Source organism: Lichenostomus cassidix, chromosome 15 (genome assembly GCF_008360975.1).
Source record: "Lichenostomus cassidix isolate B80296 chromosome 15, HeHo_3.0, whole genome shotgun sequence".
Lineage (NCBI taxonomy): Eukaryota > Metazoa > Chordata > Aves > Passeriformes > Meliphagidae > Lichenostomus > Lichenostomus cassidix.
Genome location: NC_139496.1, coordinates 9,197,122 through 9,213,634, shown reverse-complemented (window position 1 = coordinate 9,213,634; position 16,513 = coordinate 9,197,122). Strand labels below are relative to the sequence as shown.

Sequence of the window (16,513 nt, the reverse complement as noted above, 5' to 3'; positions counted from 1 at the left end):
GACTGGGGCGCTGAGGGGATCGTGAGGGGGCGGCGGCGCTGCTGAGGGGTCTGGGCGCTGCTGAGGGGTCCCGGCGTGGCGGCCGTTCTACCTCGTTCTCTCCAAAAGTGTGGAGTCTGTCTCCTCGCCCCCTGTTTTCGAAGTAATTTCAGCTGAGCAAAACTGAGAAAAAGAATGAACAAAAGGGTGGTCGAGTTAATAGCAGAAATACAGCAGGCGAGTGCATTGGGGTGCAAGGGTTGAAGGGAGCGCAGTACTTTTGGACTAGATTTTCTTTCCTAATCTTCATAATGTCATTATGAACAGCTAAGATGTGTAGTAAGGGTTTCCATTATTACCTAGTTCCACATAACTGTTTAGAGGGAGGTATGGAGAAGAAGGGATCACTGCAATGTTTAAGGGAGTTCTGGATTGTCAGATGTGATCTGGCATCAGGAGAAAACAATGAACAGCTTGTGGTATAAAAGGATAGTGCGGACAGTGAAGTCGTTGAAATGTTTTTCATTATGTCTGAGTAACAATTATAATAATCAAAGTTCCTAAAAAGGATTTTACAAATCCAAAGTAATTCTGATCAGCCGGATTAAAATGCATCACAGGAATAGGTTCTGGTTTGTTGATCTTCAAAATCCATAAAACAAAAAACTACTACTTTAAAAAGTATTTTCTGGAAAGGATTTAATTTTTTGCTACATTTTAGAGCAGATTATTTAAAGTAGAGGTGATTTCCCTGAATTAGATTAGACTTCCACTAACTATGGACTTGTAAAAGTTTACCTGATTTCCATAGGAAGAATGTGAATTTTTCTCAGGGTAGGAGGAGCAGGACAAAATCAGAGACTTGTCCCTCAGTGTTAGCTCTGTTTTTGGTGTGAGTTGTTCTGTCTTGTCCTTCACTGTAGCTTAGAATACTGATGTTTTTCATGGTCATGACGTTAACTTATATATGCCTTCTGAATGCCTTCCTCACATCCTTTGTCTACCCACAGAAGCTGCTGGCGCTACTGTTCTTGCAGTGTTGAGATGAGGAATGTTGTGATGCCATGGAGACACTGTCCCTGCCCTCCCTGGTGACTCCCCTTTCAGCTCTGTAAGAAGAGAAAATACAGAGCATTCTCAGTATTTTTAGCAGCTTTTTATTTCTTAAGTTTTTTTCCCGTAATGGTGTGTCTTATTTGTTGATTTGGTAAGTTGGGATATGCTTATGTCTGTATGAGAATTAGATTAAATATACTGAGTATGAGTGAGGATGACCTCTCAGTTTTGAAATATTTCTGTGTGGTTGCTTTGGTCCCTTCTGTTCTTTGCATTTGCCGAGATTGTTGAACTGGGGCGTTTTGCAGCTCAGTTTGTGAAAGAGCTCTGGGAGATGAGCAATGAGTCAGTCTGTGTACACATGATGTTTAGGTGTTTAGGATGCTTAGGAGGTGTTGAACTAGAACTAGGAGAACATGCAGAAAGCAAGTTAGTGTTTGAAACTCTTACCAACTCGTGAAGTTTTTGTTTTCAGAACTATGCTAATAGTTCTGACGTTAAGATACTAATATTGCCACAAAATCATTCAAGCTTGCCAAAAGGGCAGGAGCACACCATAACAGGGGTCTAGATCTCTCGAATTTTATAGGGTCACAAGTAGCATAGAACGATCCATATGGGAATAGATAAATACTGTAATGTCACCTTCTTTGGTTCACCTTCTTTGGTGAACAACCCATCAGCTACAAATCTGCATTCTTTGGGGGGAAGTGGCTCTTTTGGTGTGGTTGAGATCATATTCATGTCTGAAGTGATTTAAAAGCAATTCCTCATGGAAGAGAATAAAACATTAATTCTAAGTAGTGGACTAGCAATTTTGTTAAGCATTATTCTTCGTGTGTAGGTTGTCTTCAACTGTAGGTTTACAGTTGTAAAATACAACTATAGGTTTTTTTAATTTTGTACTTGCTCACTGTTTAAAATTACTTTTCTGCATTGATGTGCCCTTTAACCTTTTTTGTCTTCTGCAGAAGCAGGAGAGGCTTGTCTCCTGGTTCAAAGGCTGTTCCAGCTTTATCAAAATATGACTGTTAGAATGGGAGAGCTTTATTTTCTTCTGAAATTTGGAAATTTAAATCCTAATAAAATACAGAGTTAAATCTTTTAGCATCCTAAATTGCAGTCTGGCATACTGAATGCTGTCTAAATTAATGAGTTGACTGACAATACTTAGGTAATGCAAAAGAGCTGTATGATTTCTTATTCCTTGTCTTTGGCGTTTTGTACATTAGAAAGCAAGATTATTAATGACTAGAAAGACATTTATATAATTCAGAATGTCTCATTAGTGACATGCGCATCCTGACTTTAAAGCTGAGATGAAATCAAGTTGAAATGCTGAAAAAATCCCTTGGGAGTTTCTTTATAATTGCTGCTATGCTTAATATTAGCACTGTAACAGTTCCCCACTCCATTAGTTCCTTGTCTGCTGGGTAAATCCTGCTCTTTGTATCCCTGTATACAAGCATCTCTGAAGAAAACGGAACTGTTTCCTTATACAGGATTAGGGACTATTGGGTTTATTGAGGAGCAGTTTCTGATCAAAGGAATCTGTATGACTACTAAAACGAGTTTGTTGTTTTAAAACTAGGGACTTATATAGTTAAATTACTCCAACTCCGCCTTCCCGGTCTGTGGAAGAAGGGGAGGAAGGGAATTGTTGCAAGCCTGTTGCTATGGCCACATAGCAGGGGCAGAGCTGTTTGTGCGGCTGGAATCCTGCTGCATCAGCTGCTGCTAGGTGAGTCCTTCCTTACACTTTGCTACATGATGGAAATGCTCTCATTAGAACAGTTCTTTTGAACGCCAGTAAGAAATTGGTACCCTAATAAGGGTCTCCTCCCCCAGCAACCCACGAGGTTTCATTACATAACCAAATTGATATGTCTCAGGTGAGACATCTAAATGCATTTGTGATTTTCATGTGAACATTATTATTCTTTTTTCTGTGTCAGACGGGTTTCATTCGTTCTGAGCTGATCTTGGATGAAAGCTTGATGTTATGCCAAGAAATGTGGCAGCTTCGTCTTTCCTGCTTTCTGCTTCTGACCACATGAAATCTGGGATCCCCTAACATTAATTAATGTGCTTAGTGCAGAGGCATTTGAAACAATGATGAGCAAGATTTCTAAATTAAACACTGCAAAATCCTTTGAGGGCTAAACTGCAAGCACTTAGATTGAATTAAGGGAACAATTCTCTGCCCTCCCATGGAATTAGAGTTGGTGCCTTCGGGTTTCAGAAGGCCACTGTTTGCTACTACAGCTATCCACACTGAAGTGCTCCCTTCTACATGAGAAACAGGTTTTCTTACATGCAAACTGCATTGAAGAACCTCTAGTTGTACCGAAAAGAAAAAAAATAGGACAAGTCTGCAAGAACTTCGTTAGTTTTTGTTTTATCATGTTGTCCCTGTACTGAGGTAATTCCTAAATACTGTGTTTCTCTTTACACATTTTCAGTCTTGTAGAATTTGGAGGATGAAGTCCAGCCTAATGCATTTGGTTCCCCCATTGAGTAGGGAAAGAATAATCTCTCAGTTTCCCAAGGTAAGAATTTTTTATCCCTGTGGTCACAGTCTGTAGCCCCTGCCACACTGATCTATCTTTCCATTGTGTTAACAGTATTTTAATTTAATTTAATGTACACTTATTGTCTTCTGTTAAAATTACAAATTATTTAAGATTATTTCAAAGTTTAATGTGACCTTGTATTCCTGTTCAATGCTGATCTCTAATAATAATCCTCATTCTTCTTTCTAACCTTTACAAAAAATGATTCTTGTCACAGAAGTGTTTTCTTACAATATTTATTTGGTTTTTTAGCAAAACAGTAATAGTTACATGCTTAAAGAGCTCCAACACCGAGGGGAAAGAGGAGCCATAGCTGACATTAAATATGAAAAAAAAATCTAATTAGAAGGCTTTGGTTGAAGAATTTGAGGCAATTTTAATTTTCTGTCTGTACTAGAACCTTAGTCATACAGTAGATCAAATGTAGTAGGCACTGCAGAAACACAGACAAAAGACCTTTGATGTCCCCAAAGACTTTTGTGTTTGAAGTATAATAGAAGAGTTAAGGACAGGGAAGGACAAGGAATCACCACTTGTTTTTTTCAGTGGTTCAAAAGATCCTTTTAAGGAAATTAGCATTTTTTTCCACTCTTGATCTCAGACACATATTTTCCTCATTTTTAACTAATTCCTAGTAATAAAAACAGTGCTTCACACTTACAAAAGATTGAAAAAACTTCACAGTAAAAATTACTTGCTGGTGGAATGCTCCCATCTGTGGGGTTTTTTGTGTTTCTTAGATTATTGGGATAATTGAAGGCACTTATTGTTGTACAGTGTGATGAGCTATTGGATTTGGCTGTAGGTGCTTAGGCAGTGCTGGGACACTGGCACTCTGAAAGGTGCACAAAGGATGGTGTTGTCCCTAGGAGTTTTTACAAACCTTCTAACCCAGTCTAACCCTTTTCTTATTCCAGGGTAACTCTGTGCTTAACAAACGCTTTGAATAATCATCTTATCTGTTTTTCCTTGCCGGTTTGACTTCTTGCCAAGTAGCCATCACCCAGTTTGTCCCAGCAGCTGTTCTCTCTTTTCAGTGGTACACACCTGAGGCCTGTCTGCAGTTTAAAGAGCACTTCCATGCACAGGTCAGGGCTGCTTGTCAGGAGTGCACTGGAACAGCTGGGTAAGTTTGTAATAACCCAGCTATGCAAGGAAGAAAGTATTTTAAGCTCATTATAGCCTCCTTTATTCATTGCCTTTTCTTCCCTCATTCCTCATGTTCCTCGCCCCAGGATGTTTCAAGGCAGCTAAGCCTGTGTGCAGGGCTGTTCTCTAACCTGTTTCACAGTAAATGAATCAAGTGCCTCTTCTTTTGCTGGCACAGGTAGTATTGGAAAAATGGTGTAGTAGTTTAGCAGCAAGAAAGGTTTTTAGCACCCTTTAAGTAAACACTTAGTTCAAAAGATCTAACAGATCCAGCCTTGCTGTGTCCTCTGTAGGTGTTCCAAAGGAGTTGTTAAAGGAGCAGTTAATAAAGGCTTTGGAGGGATATAAGCACAGCAGTTATAAGTTTCTTGAAACATCTAAGAATCTAGTTTTAGTCTTTTTGAAGTATACATGCTGAGAAGTTTTCTTAAATGGCTCCTTAAGACTGGAACAAGATTCTGGTAAATATATAGCATTGAAAAATCCAAATAAGCTGTTTTATGCCGTACTAATAATCTTGAAGTTGTTTTTTTCCCCCACTTTTATCTCTACCCCAGAACTGTTACTATTACTGATTTAATCTCTAAAGAAAGGCAAGAAAGCTAAACTGTGTTAGAAATCATCACTATTCAGTTAAAATTAATAGCTGTACATTTTAATGATAAATGCTTCTGGTTTCAGTGTGAGGATCTTCCATAAAGTGGAGCTCCTATGAATATTGACAATTAGCTCACCATTCTTCCAGCTCTAGAGTTGCTGACATGAGACTTGTCATGATATCCATCTTTAAATGCAACTTTTTATTCATTTCAGTAGGGAGTCTTGCTTAAAAAAAAAACACCATTTTAAGCCAGAATATGTCACCCTGAGAGACATCAGTGACTTTATTCCTTTTTTTAAAAACAGTCACTATCTTAGTTTCATGTAAATTTGTTACAAGTGTATGGACAGTTTTCCTAGCAAGACATGCTTTATTTAATTGAGGCATTTTTTCCTTCTTTTACCAAGATGTATTTGTTTGGGATTTTTTTTTTTCCTGGAGTAAACCAACTCTCCAGGTGATTTATCCTGGTAACAGAGGATAGCTTAAAGGCTATGTGTTTTGTCTTTGTGAATAGAATTAAACCACTTTCCTGTCACTGCTTTCTGGTTATGATTATTATGTGATTATTTAGGTCATTTTTTGGTGGAATGGGGATAGGAAGAGCAGCCAGAGTGTTTTGTACAGTACTTGTAAAGCTTGAGAGGAATAACCATTATCTTCCTTTTTCATTATCCCAAGTAATAAATATTTCTTTGTCATTTGGAAAGCTAGTCTGATAAATTCAGTAGCTAGTGGCCATATTTAATACTCTCTTGACAGTCCATCATTTTGTTAAATGGTCTAATCTAGGGTCTTTTTTTTCCCAATACGAATTAATGGAACACACACGTCTAAACCATCACATACTTTTTTTCTTTTCCCATAAGTTTGTTGATTTTATTCTGTATTTTCTCAGCAATAGTTAATCAGGAGCATAGGAGTCTGTGGCCAACATTAACCCAGTTAATGTTGACTGGCACATAAAACATCTTTCTTTCTTTCTTTCTCTCTCTCTTTTTTTTTTTTTAATATTAGTCATGCAACTTACCAGTCAAAATTTCAACTATTTAGGATAGGTAACTTGTAATCAGAATCACATAGAAGTTGATGTAACCAGAAATAGTATTCAATAGAAGATAAATTCTTCTGTTTAAAAAGCCATTCCTTGATAGAAAAGAACATTAAACCTCTTAAGCCATTTTTGTACCATGTGCACAGGAGATGTCAATCCCAGTTTAGGTCAACAAATAAACTTAAATTCACTTATCCACCTAAATGAGTGTCTCCTAAAAGAGACGCTATTTTGATTTTAAGAATGCAGGCTGAGTCACCTAAAGCCCATCTGCTGTATCCTGTGGAGGACCTAGGGCAAAGAGGATTATTTGCATGAAGCCAGGTTCAGATTAATATTATTCCACATAGTCAGAAAATGTATTGGCTCTAGGCCTGTGGGTTGTTTTTCCCAGAGGCACATTCTGCAGTGGGTTATTTTATTCTCAACCATTTCTTGTTTCTGCACTTAGGACTTAATTTGTACTGTTAAAGTCAATGAGAAACTTGGGATAAATTGGAATGCAAAGGATGCAGATACTCCATGGTCTTATATGTAAACTGCCAAATGTATATACTTGTAGACAAAGCAATTTTATAAGAAAAAAATTTATGTCCCACTGAATTAAAATTAGGGGGGGAAAAAAGAGTGAGAAATGGATTATTTCTGCTCCAGAATGGTTTGGTTTTTTGGAGGCTTTCTTTCTTGCAGTTTAAGACTCTGATTGTGCAGCACAGTAGCACTTAGGTAGACTGAAGTCACGGTACATGTGCTTGTCACTTGCAATTTAAAGATCTAAAACAGAATTTTTAGAGAGAGACTATTGAAATTACTAATAAAACCGTATAACATTTTCAAATATTTATAACAGGCTGAAAATATCCAAAGTGGTTGTGGTAGGAGACCTCTATGTTGGGAAAACCAGTCTTATCAACAGGTACAGTGTATCTCAGCTGACATTCTGATTCTGCTGTTTCTCAAATAAATGTTATAACATATCCAGTGCTGGCTTTAGAGCAATACTTGATGGTTCTGGTTAGAACCTGAACCAGTACTTTGTGATTTTGTTATTAAATGGAGACAAAACAAAGTCTAGAGTATGAGACAGGCTTGAGACATGAACACAGAAAGTTGTGATCTAGCACTTCAACCAGTATATGTCATATTCTGAAGTATTTTTATCTAGTCAAATATGATACAGTGTTTTATAAGGAATCCAATCTAAAGGTTAGACAACTGGAAAAGAAATCCAGTGTCTGAGTCTTGGTTTCATTTGGGTCATTATTTATGACCCAAAATATATTCCCTTCTAACTAAAACTGTAAAATACTGTACCTCCCTTAAGATGTTTTATTCTGAGTCTCGTACTGGCCTGAGCACTTACTAGATATATGTGCTTTCTAGTTTGTTAAACAGCATCTCCTTTTATTTACATTAGTCTTGATGTGTTTACATCTGCTTCTACATTATATAGCCAATCCACAGTTAGTTTACTCTTTTCTTCATAATTTACCCTAGACAGTGTTAGTTTTGCAGTTATTTGTAGTTGTGTCTTACTAATATTTCATCTCTTTTTTATTCAATTGCAGATTTTGTAAAGATAATTTTGACCGAGACTACAAGGCAACAATTGGAGTAGATTTTGAAATGGAACGTTTTGAGATAATTGGAATGCCATATAACCTCCAGATGTGAGTTGAAAGAGCATAGTTAAGCATTGCACAGACTACAGTCTCAACAGAGCTTGAATTGCTGCAGGCTGCAGTGGAATAAAGGTTTTTAAAATATAATAAAATTACATGAAGAATAATCTGATCTGAAGAAAAGATGCAGTCTCTGGACTTGGAGTTTTAGTAAAAATTTTACTCTTAGATTTCTCATAGCTAAAAAACATTGCAAGTTTGTCAATGAAAATTCATCTTGGATGTCTTGCACTGCTTCAGTAGAATTCTGTGTTTTTTACTCAATGTTCATGAAAGACAAGTGGAAGATTTTGCCACAGCCTTTGTCCTGTGCAAGTGTAACCCCAGTGTGTGATTTGGGTTTAGTAGGCACAATGAGCACTGAACTTGGCTTAACTGGGAGTTTTATTCCTCCAGTCATTGAAATTATTGTTAAGGTGTCCAGCAATTTCAACATCTCTTAATTAGGGACTAATTAATTATCCTCAAATCATAGAAAGGCTGGAGTGTTTTTATTAGAATGTGAACCTAATATCTTTGATTTTCAACTTTGTTAGTCAGACTAATGGGAATCCTGCCCTTCTTCCACCTGCTTTGGATCTGTGGAATGATGTACCTCTGTGTTTCTGGTGGCCAGCAACATTATTCTGTAGGGGGCTTTATTGAATCATCTGTAGTGTGACCTAGAGCAGAAGTAAGATGCTTTGCATGAGGTATTTTAGTGCATGAATGTTAAAAACCTTTTTACCTGGGTACACTCTTTTTTCTGCTGAGGTTATTGGTGTAAATAGATGTCTCGCGGTATTTATTGAAAAATACCTTGAAATCCATTTCCTACTGATTTCACTGCAATTGTGTTTGGGAAATTCTGCCAGGCACTATCCTTTTGGAAGTGGAGTACCTCTGAAAATCTAGGCTCATGCACCAGTATTTTGTAAACTGAAGCAATAAGGTCAGGTTGCTTTATCTGCAAAGTCTTCAGAAGCTGAGTAGAACGTTTCCATATGATAAGCACTAGTGCCCCCTCTTGCTGAGAGATTTCCATACAAGATATATTTGCAAGTATTTGTGACTAGCAATACAAGGCTGCGACAAAACCCAAACCTCTGTAGTTTTGGCAGTAGCTGAGGGCACTGCGTATCATATTCATTAATAAGAATATCCTTGATTTTATTTTATGGTGTCATTAGTACCTGAGCTGTAGGTTGCTAATTTGTGGTGCAGGGACAGATATTTTATCTAGCAGCTGCAAGATTCTGACATGGACTAGTACATGATTTTGCTAGTATTAGCAGAGAAAACTTAAAAAATTAGATTGCCCTAGAAATACATGCACATTACATAGATGAAAAAAAAAATTAAGGATATTACCATGCAGAATACAAATATTTGAATTGTCTCCAAAATCATCAGTATTTTAAAAAAGAAAGGTGAAAATAGAGTTTGCATGTCTTCATTGAATAATAGAGCTTTACTGTATTTCTCTCAGTAGTTAATGAATAACATGTTCCAGATGGTGACACTTCTCTGGTATCACATTCTTCTCCGCCTTGTACCAGTCTGCTGCTTCATTAGCATGTTTACTCAGGTTACCCTGGGTTTCATTAACCTGAAATTTCTTTTTTCGCCCCATTGCACAGATGGGACACAGCAGGTCAGGAAAAGTTCAAGTGCATTGCATCTGCTTACTACCGAGGAGCAGAGGGTGAGAACAATATTAATTTGATACTGCCTGTGTCAGGAGGCTGTGTTTTATACAGCAATGTAAATCCATATATGCTCCTTGGGAAGGTGCCTATAGACAGAGTGTGGTGGAATGGATTGTCCATTGTTGCAGGGAAGAAGGGATGAAGTTCATGAATTTTCACATCTGCAAGCTCTGAGTGTTCTGATGATGCAGTGCTAAAAATTGGCACTTGTATCTAGGGGGAAAAGAATCTGGGGTTGGGTGAGATTACTGCTGGAGTTAGAAGTGGGTATTTCTGGCTTTCCCTTTGGTACGAGACAATCCTGTGGGAATTAGTGGTCCCAAAGTGAAAGGGTTAATAGCACTATAGACTGCAGACTACAGATAAAAGGTTGGAGACTAAAGACCTAGGTATTACTGGGTGCTAGAAAAGGAAAAGGAGTGAGCAAATGGACAGTCTTCCACCTCCTCTGCGTTAAATCTGTTCTTACGCCTTATATATAAACATTCTCTGTGTTTAACAAGATGGGTTGGAGAGACTTCTGATGCACTTTCTAATTTAATTACTCTTTTTTTCTGTTCTTGTCTTCTATTGCAGTTATAATAACAGTGTTTGATCTGGCTGATATCCAAACTTTGGATCACACCAAGTAAGTTTCTGCATTTTGGCTTGTCTTTTAAAGGTTTTACAGCAGGTTTAATTGCCTTGCATATGTAGGTGTTTAGAACTTGCTGGATCATGAGTGTATTTTCTATTGAGCTAAGAAATGAAAAATGACAGTCACTAGTTTGGATTACATAGGGTGGGATTCTTCTGAAGAAAATGCAGGACATAAATTTGAACTACTTACACTTGACTTCCTTTAAAGTCAGTGGAGGGCGAGAGGCACTTCAGTAAAAGCTTGATCCTTCCAAAGCTAGACATGGAGGAAGAGATGAAGTGCACCCCAAAAGCATTCTTTTTTTTTTTTTTACTTTATTTGCTATGAATAGAATAACAAAAGAGAATCTAATGTAAATTATGAAACTGGTGAGATGCATCTCATGCTTAATGTTTCAAGAGCCTCTCATTTTTTAGGTGCACTGATATCCCAAAATTTTCTTTCTCTAGTTTCTGTATTCTGATGGGAGACAGGCTGTTAAAAAGAGGAGAGAAAATTAAAAACTCAAAGTGTTATGTAGATACAGCTAAACTTACTATTTCAGATCCTTGCAATGATTTGGTTACACACTAATAGTTATGAGTAAACTCATTCTGCTTTGAGTGAAGGCTGTGAAACCCTACATGGATCTGTGATCCACACTGTTGTCACAGCTCAGAGCATGTGTATTTCTAACATGCTGTTGTGACTGCAGTGCAGGTACAGCTGTCTTTACAACCTGAACTCTGTCTTATTTGAATGTGTACTATGGTGCTTAGCTCATTTACATAGGACTTTGTAAAATAATATATATATTAGTGTCTCTGCTTGGCTGAAAGTAATTGAAGCCTGTGAACCTGATTTCCCACACACACACACACTCCCTTCCCTACTTGACTTGTGTTGGATGACTCAAGAGAAACTTGATTGCCAGAGTAACAAGAATATAAAAGCTTGTGAGACAAGAATCATACAGCCTTCATAGGGAGCTGTTTTATAATGCTGAATAGATTATTTCACGCTTCTTTATTCCCATTTGTATCTAACCTGCTATGTGGTTCATAACTTTTCATTTGCTTCTTGTTTTTTGTTCCTCATCTATAACCAACCTTTGTCCCCTCCCTTACACTGAGAAATATCCTCTCTGGGTGCTAAAATGATTGTTGAATTTGTACCTTGCCATGGGTATGATTTTACCTTACTGGAAGACACATATTCAAAGGAGTTGGAAGAGCTACTGCTCTCTCTGTCTAGAACAAAAGGCTTTTGATACTCTCTCGTCAGTTCTTCCTCTCACTTTTCTTGTGACCCTATTATGTGTCACCTTCTCCTATACTCCTCATTCCCTCTGACTGATTCTGTCATTTCTCTTTTGTATTTCAGACAGTGGCTAGAAGATGCATTGAGGGAGAATGAGCCAGAATCCAGCTTCATCTTTCTAGTTGGAACAAAAAAAGATTTGGTGGTGAGTAAATTGAATGCAGATAAGGAAATCAGATTTTCGCTAGTTCCTCAAATGATTTCTCTTATAAGTCATGTACAATGTCATTGAGATAAAGACCTCAAGCAAAAAACTTCACAGGTAAATTGAACAGCACACTTGGAACCAATTTAAGAAGAGACTTTCTGAAAAATTGGTAGTTAGTGAAATATTTCTTGCATGACATTTTTCAAGCATATATAAACATACCTAGTCATCTTGAAGGTTTTGTTGTTTTGTTTTTTTAGGAATAGTGTGTTCATTATTCAGGAACAGGGAAGATTTCTTGCTTAATTGAATAAGACATAATTTTCAAAAGAACAGGATGAATGCAGTCACTCTATACAATTCTCAGTCTTGTTTGTCTTTCTGTAGCTCACAATATTTAATTTTTTAAGCTTTGAAAACAAACTTGCTTCTTATGTGACTAGTTGGTTCCACCACTCTTCTGCTGAGAATGATGGGATGACAAGGATGAGTAACTGGGCTGCTGACTTGATAGCCCTTTACCAGGGTATGTGTTAGATACAAGGGTTACTTGTTAACTGTTGCTTTGTTTCAGTGCTGTGGGAGCTGAGTGGAGACTTCCGTTTAAAACCAGTACTAAATACTTGAATGTTCTTGCAGTCATGTCTGATTGCCCAAGTCTAGGCAAGGTCAGAAAGGCCACTGAAAAAACTGGAAGCACCACAGTGTAGGTGCTTTGGCAGTACCTCTGTGCTGTTACCAGCCCAGACACACTTTTTATGTTCAAGTTGTTCCATGTTGTTTGCCCAGTCAGATGCTGAGTGTGAAAGAACAGAGCTGGATGCCATCCGTTTTGCCAAGGATATGCAGGCAGAATATTGGTCGGTTTCAGCCAAAACAGGTAAATTACTGCAAAGGATGTAAAAACAGCAGAATCACAAGGGCTGATGTTGAAGTGGGAGGAACTTATTATCCCCCCCCATTGCCAGGGTTTTTTTTGTTGTTCTTGCATTTTGTTGCTATTAGAAACTTCAGGCTTATTAATGGCTGATTTTATTTGAGTATTTGTATGTGTGCTTTCACTGTCATGTTTGCAGAAAGAAGTAATCAAGCTGCTTTGCAGTATCTGAGCCTATTTAATTCATAGACAGTTACATAAATACACATGGGCACTACTACTCAACGTTGGCAATGGAAAAAGATTATACCACAAACTGAATTCTCTCCATTGTTGGCTAAAAATAAAGGTGCAGCACAGGATACAGTATTCCGGAGAAAGAAAATTAGAAATTCTTTTTGCAGTGATCAGAATGGGAAGACAGACTGTTGGAGAGGCCTATTCTGCCCCAGTACTGAGCAGTGAACTGTTCACAGATGTGCTTGTTATGCTTGATCATCTGTTGATGTGCCTTTATAAAAACACATCGTTTCTGTCTTGTTTCCTAGGGGAAAATGTCAAAGAATTCTTTTCCAGAGTTGCTGCCTTGGCCTTTGAACAGTCCATGATAAAGGAGCTGGAGAACACTCCTGGGCACAGGGCCCAGATTGGGCCAGGAAATCTCATCAGTATGTGGAGTTTTGCTTTTTGTATGCATTTTCCTTGTTTATAGTCCAATGGATTGGGGAGGTTTTTCCTTAAATTAAAGCCACTTTCAAACACCTGCAAGCATATTCATGTAATTTTCTGCCCAGGTTTTAGACTACAGGAGTGACTGGGCCTGCATCCAGCTTTTCTTACCCCTAGTATCAGGTGGTATAATTTCTTGTAATTTTTTTTTTTTTTTGGTTGAAGCAAAAAAAGTTATTTTTTGTTTCCACAGAACTGGAGAAGAGCAGTATGGAAATTCCAGAAGACAACGCTCAAGTCAGCCTGAGTTGCTGCTAACTATCAGCTGTTTCTGCAAGTGCCACACTTCTCTGCAACTGCTCTCAAGTCAGAAATAGAGAACTTTAATTTTAGAAATGAGGGAGGAAAAACTTATCCAACCTTTCTTGCTGAGAGCTCCTTTGTTGCTGCAGGCTCACCATGCTGGGTGGTACAATTGTTACATAAACCTTTCTCTGTGTAGGTGAAACATAACATCCTTCTTTTAATGTGAGAAGACATTGCCAGTGCCATGTGCTCACCTGTCTGCCAGAAAGTCTTGAAGTAAAAAATGATGTCATTTTGGTGTGTTATTCTTTGATAATTCTCTAGAAGTCTTAGCTAGTGGAGTGACATTCTTGTGGGAGCAGGAAACAAGTGGCAGTTCAGAGCAAAGGGTGCCATCCATAGGGTTTTGCCTTTTAAAATCACAGTGTAAAATGACTTTGATTCATTTTTATGCATTCCAAGTATTTTCAAACTATTGAAAATAAATCTTTTTAAGTATCAGGTCTGGAAGTACACAAATGCAGACTGCATAGTTTCCACTGTGGTTTCTCCATCCAGGAAAAATCTGTATTACTTTTCATTTTCCACTTGAGAATCAGAGCCCAGTATTAAATATTTCCAAGCCTAGAAGAAGTCCAGGTAGGAACTTGGTTGTTTTAACACAGCTGTCTAATATCTTGAAAATGTTGCCAGATAAGAATGCTATTCTTTTCCATTCTCTTGAATGAGAAAGAAAGGTCACACAGGTGTGTAATATGGAACATATATTATTTCTCTCTAGTTTTTCCTATAGCTCTCTGAACACTAATATTCAGTTGTGAGTATCTAGCTTAGAATTCCATGTTTCTAGGATTCCTATCCAGCATTTCAGGCTATGCTGTCATAGCCTGTCATTCAGGCTATGCTGTCATTATACATATACAATGCTCTAAATTTCATGCTGCAATTATTTTAAATGGAGAGAAAAAAAGAAAACCTATGAACAAGGTACAGTTTCTCGAGATATTAATTCAATCATTGCAGAAATAGTATCTGGAAAACTAATTATAACAGGACCTAAACTAATTATAACAGATTAGTTTATAAAGACCTTTCAGATTTGAGCTGTTGAGAAACAAAGACATTTGTTAATAAAGAAATGCATCAATCTGAAAATATTCTGGATTCTCTGCCATTTTTCCCACTTTAGTAAGTAATGGGAAAAAGTGGAGAAAAGATAGCTTAAACATCCATTTTATTACTTTTTTCTTAAGACATAAATTAGAGCAGCTTCCTAGAATGTGCTGAATAGAGATCTAGGGACTCTGTGCCCTTTTTTATCAGACAAACTTTGCTTTGGCTGTTGTGCTGCCTGTTGGCAAAGACACAAATGTAGCATTTGGTGGAAAAAATGAATCTGTGAGGGTACGTAAGGAGCTCTTTATCCAAATGTGTAATATTTTGACCTTATGATGTTGTACACATTTGTTCAATTCCCAAGTCTGTTTCACAAGGATGATGAATTTCCACTGTGAATGTAGCATGTGCTGAGCTGGGTGGGCAGTGTGGCCATGGCTTTCGTGTTTCCTGAGTCTGGATGAGAGTAGAGGCGATGGTTCACTCTACTGCAGCAACTCATGTTAGCTGGGCTTCAGTGCTGACATGAGAGATGGTGTTTACAGTGCAAAATGACTCAGGAACAAACCTAAGAAAACATCAGGTTTTGTTTTTCTCCACCAAGAAATCTCCTAAGGGTTTCTTTTGTTGCAGAGCTCAATGATTGTACAAAATCACAGAGATGCAATCTCTTCAACAACACGATCATGTTGCCTGGGAAATCAGCTGGAACAGTTTTTTCCTAGAGATTCAGTACATTCCATGATGTTATTACTGTTTTGTTTCATCTGAAGCTCCAAAAACCTCACATTCAAATGCAATACTTTGTCAGTCATCAGCTATCATGGGACAATGGCCTGAGTCCAGCTATTATATATAGGATGTTTTGAGACTGCAGGGGCTTTGTGTTTGTTTTTGGTTGTTTTGTTGGGTTGGTTTTTTTTTGGGGGGGGGCGGTGTCATTTTTTGTTTGTTCGTGTTTGGGTTTTTTTGCTTGGTTGGTTTTAAGGGTGTTTTTAGCACCACTGAGACTTCCCCTGCAACGAACTCCGTATCAATACTTTAAAATGAATCTTGGATCATGTTGCAAATGAGTTGTTTAGGAAAGCACAAAGGAAGCTAACTATAGAAAAGAAATATAAATTTGTAAGTTCTGTCTGGTCTATCTGATGTTTTATCTATATATGCTAATCCATTCTATCAGCAACTTAATTGACTTTGAAAAAGCCTTAATATTTTTGAAAAGTGTTGAAAAAAGCTATGTTAACTTCCACCATAGGTAGGTAAACTACAATTTCTATACCAGCTGAAATCCCCACAGTGATCATGGCAACAGTCACAGTTTCAGCTTCCTTGGGGAATTTGCAGGTGAGAAATTGAAGAAGTGATATTTGGAGTCAGTCTGAAGCAAAGGTAAAGAGCAGTTGTAGTTATCCAATTCCCAAAAGAAGTACTAATGTTGTGCTGTTTCTTGTCTTTAATACATAAAATCTAAGGTGTTAGTGGGTTCTGTTTATATAGGGATGCATTTGTGCTGAGCTGATTAATCAGAAATCATGTTTAATTCTCATTTTAAAAGCTCAGCTTGTATCCTACAGGTTTTTGTTTGGTTTGTGTTGTTTTCTCTGTGTGGTTTTGTTTGGTTGGTTTTTTGTTTTGCTTTTTTGTTTCTTTTGGTGGGGTTTCTTGTTTATTTG

General features: G+C 37.6%; 1 protein-coding gene across 6 annotated transcripts; it reads left to right on the top strand.

Annotated features, from left to right (window-relative positions):
* Positions 1-11: 11 nt before the first annotated feature.
* Positions 12-14,606, top strand: RAB36 (RAB36, member RAS oncogene family). 6 transcript variants are annotated; one of them, XM_085075986.1, is made up of 12 exons: positions 12-142; positions 990-1,090; positions 3,498-3,584; positions 4,646-4,734; positions 7,263-7,328; positions 7,981-8,082; positions 9,714-9,778; positions 10,359-10,410; positions 11,785-11,866; positions 12,659-12,749; positions 13,295-13,414; positions 13,669-14,606. In XM_085075986.1, exons 3-12 carry the CDS (start codon positions 3,516-3,518, stop codon positions 13,731-13,733), a joined length of 801 nt encoding a protein of 266 aa, XP_084932112.1. In that variant the 5' UTR covers positions 12-142; positions 990-1,090; positions 3,498-3,515; the 3' UTR covers positions 13,734-14,606. The 6 variants fall into 6 exon arrangements, 5 of the variants coding, with proteins under 5 accessions (XP_084932112.1, XP_084932111.1, XP_084932110.1 ...); XM_085075985.1 differs by having other exon boundaries at positions 12-189; XM_085075984.1 differs by lacking the exons at positions 12-142; positions 990-1,090 and adding an exon at positions 2,619-2,776.
* The last annotated feature ends 1,907 nt before the right edge of the window (positions 14,607-16,513 follow it).

Bases quoted from the DNA above. Each gene is read 5' to 3' on its own strand.
- RAB36 (XM_085075983.1), top strand. The intron at 7,329-7,980 runs GTACAGTGTATC...ATTCAATTGCAG, and splicing joins AAAACCAGTCTTATCAACAG to ATTTTGTAAAGATAATTTTG. The intron at 8,083-9,713 runs GTGAGTTGAAAG...CCCATTGCACAG, and splicing joins ATGCCATATAACCTCCAGAT to ATGGGACACAGCAGGTCAGG.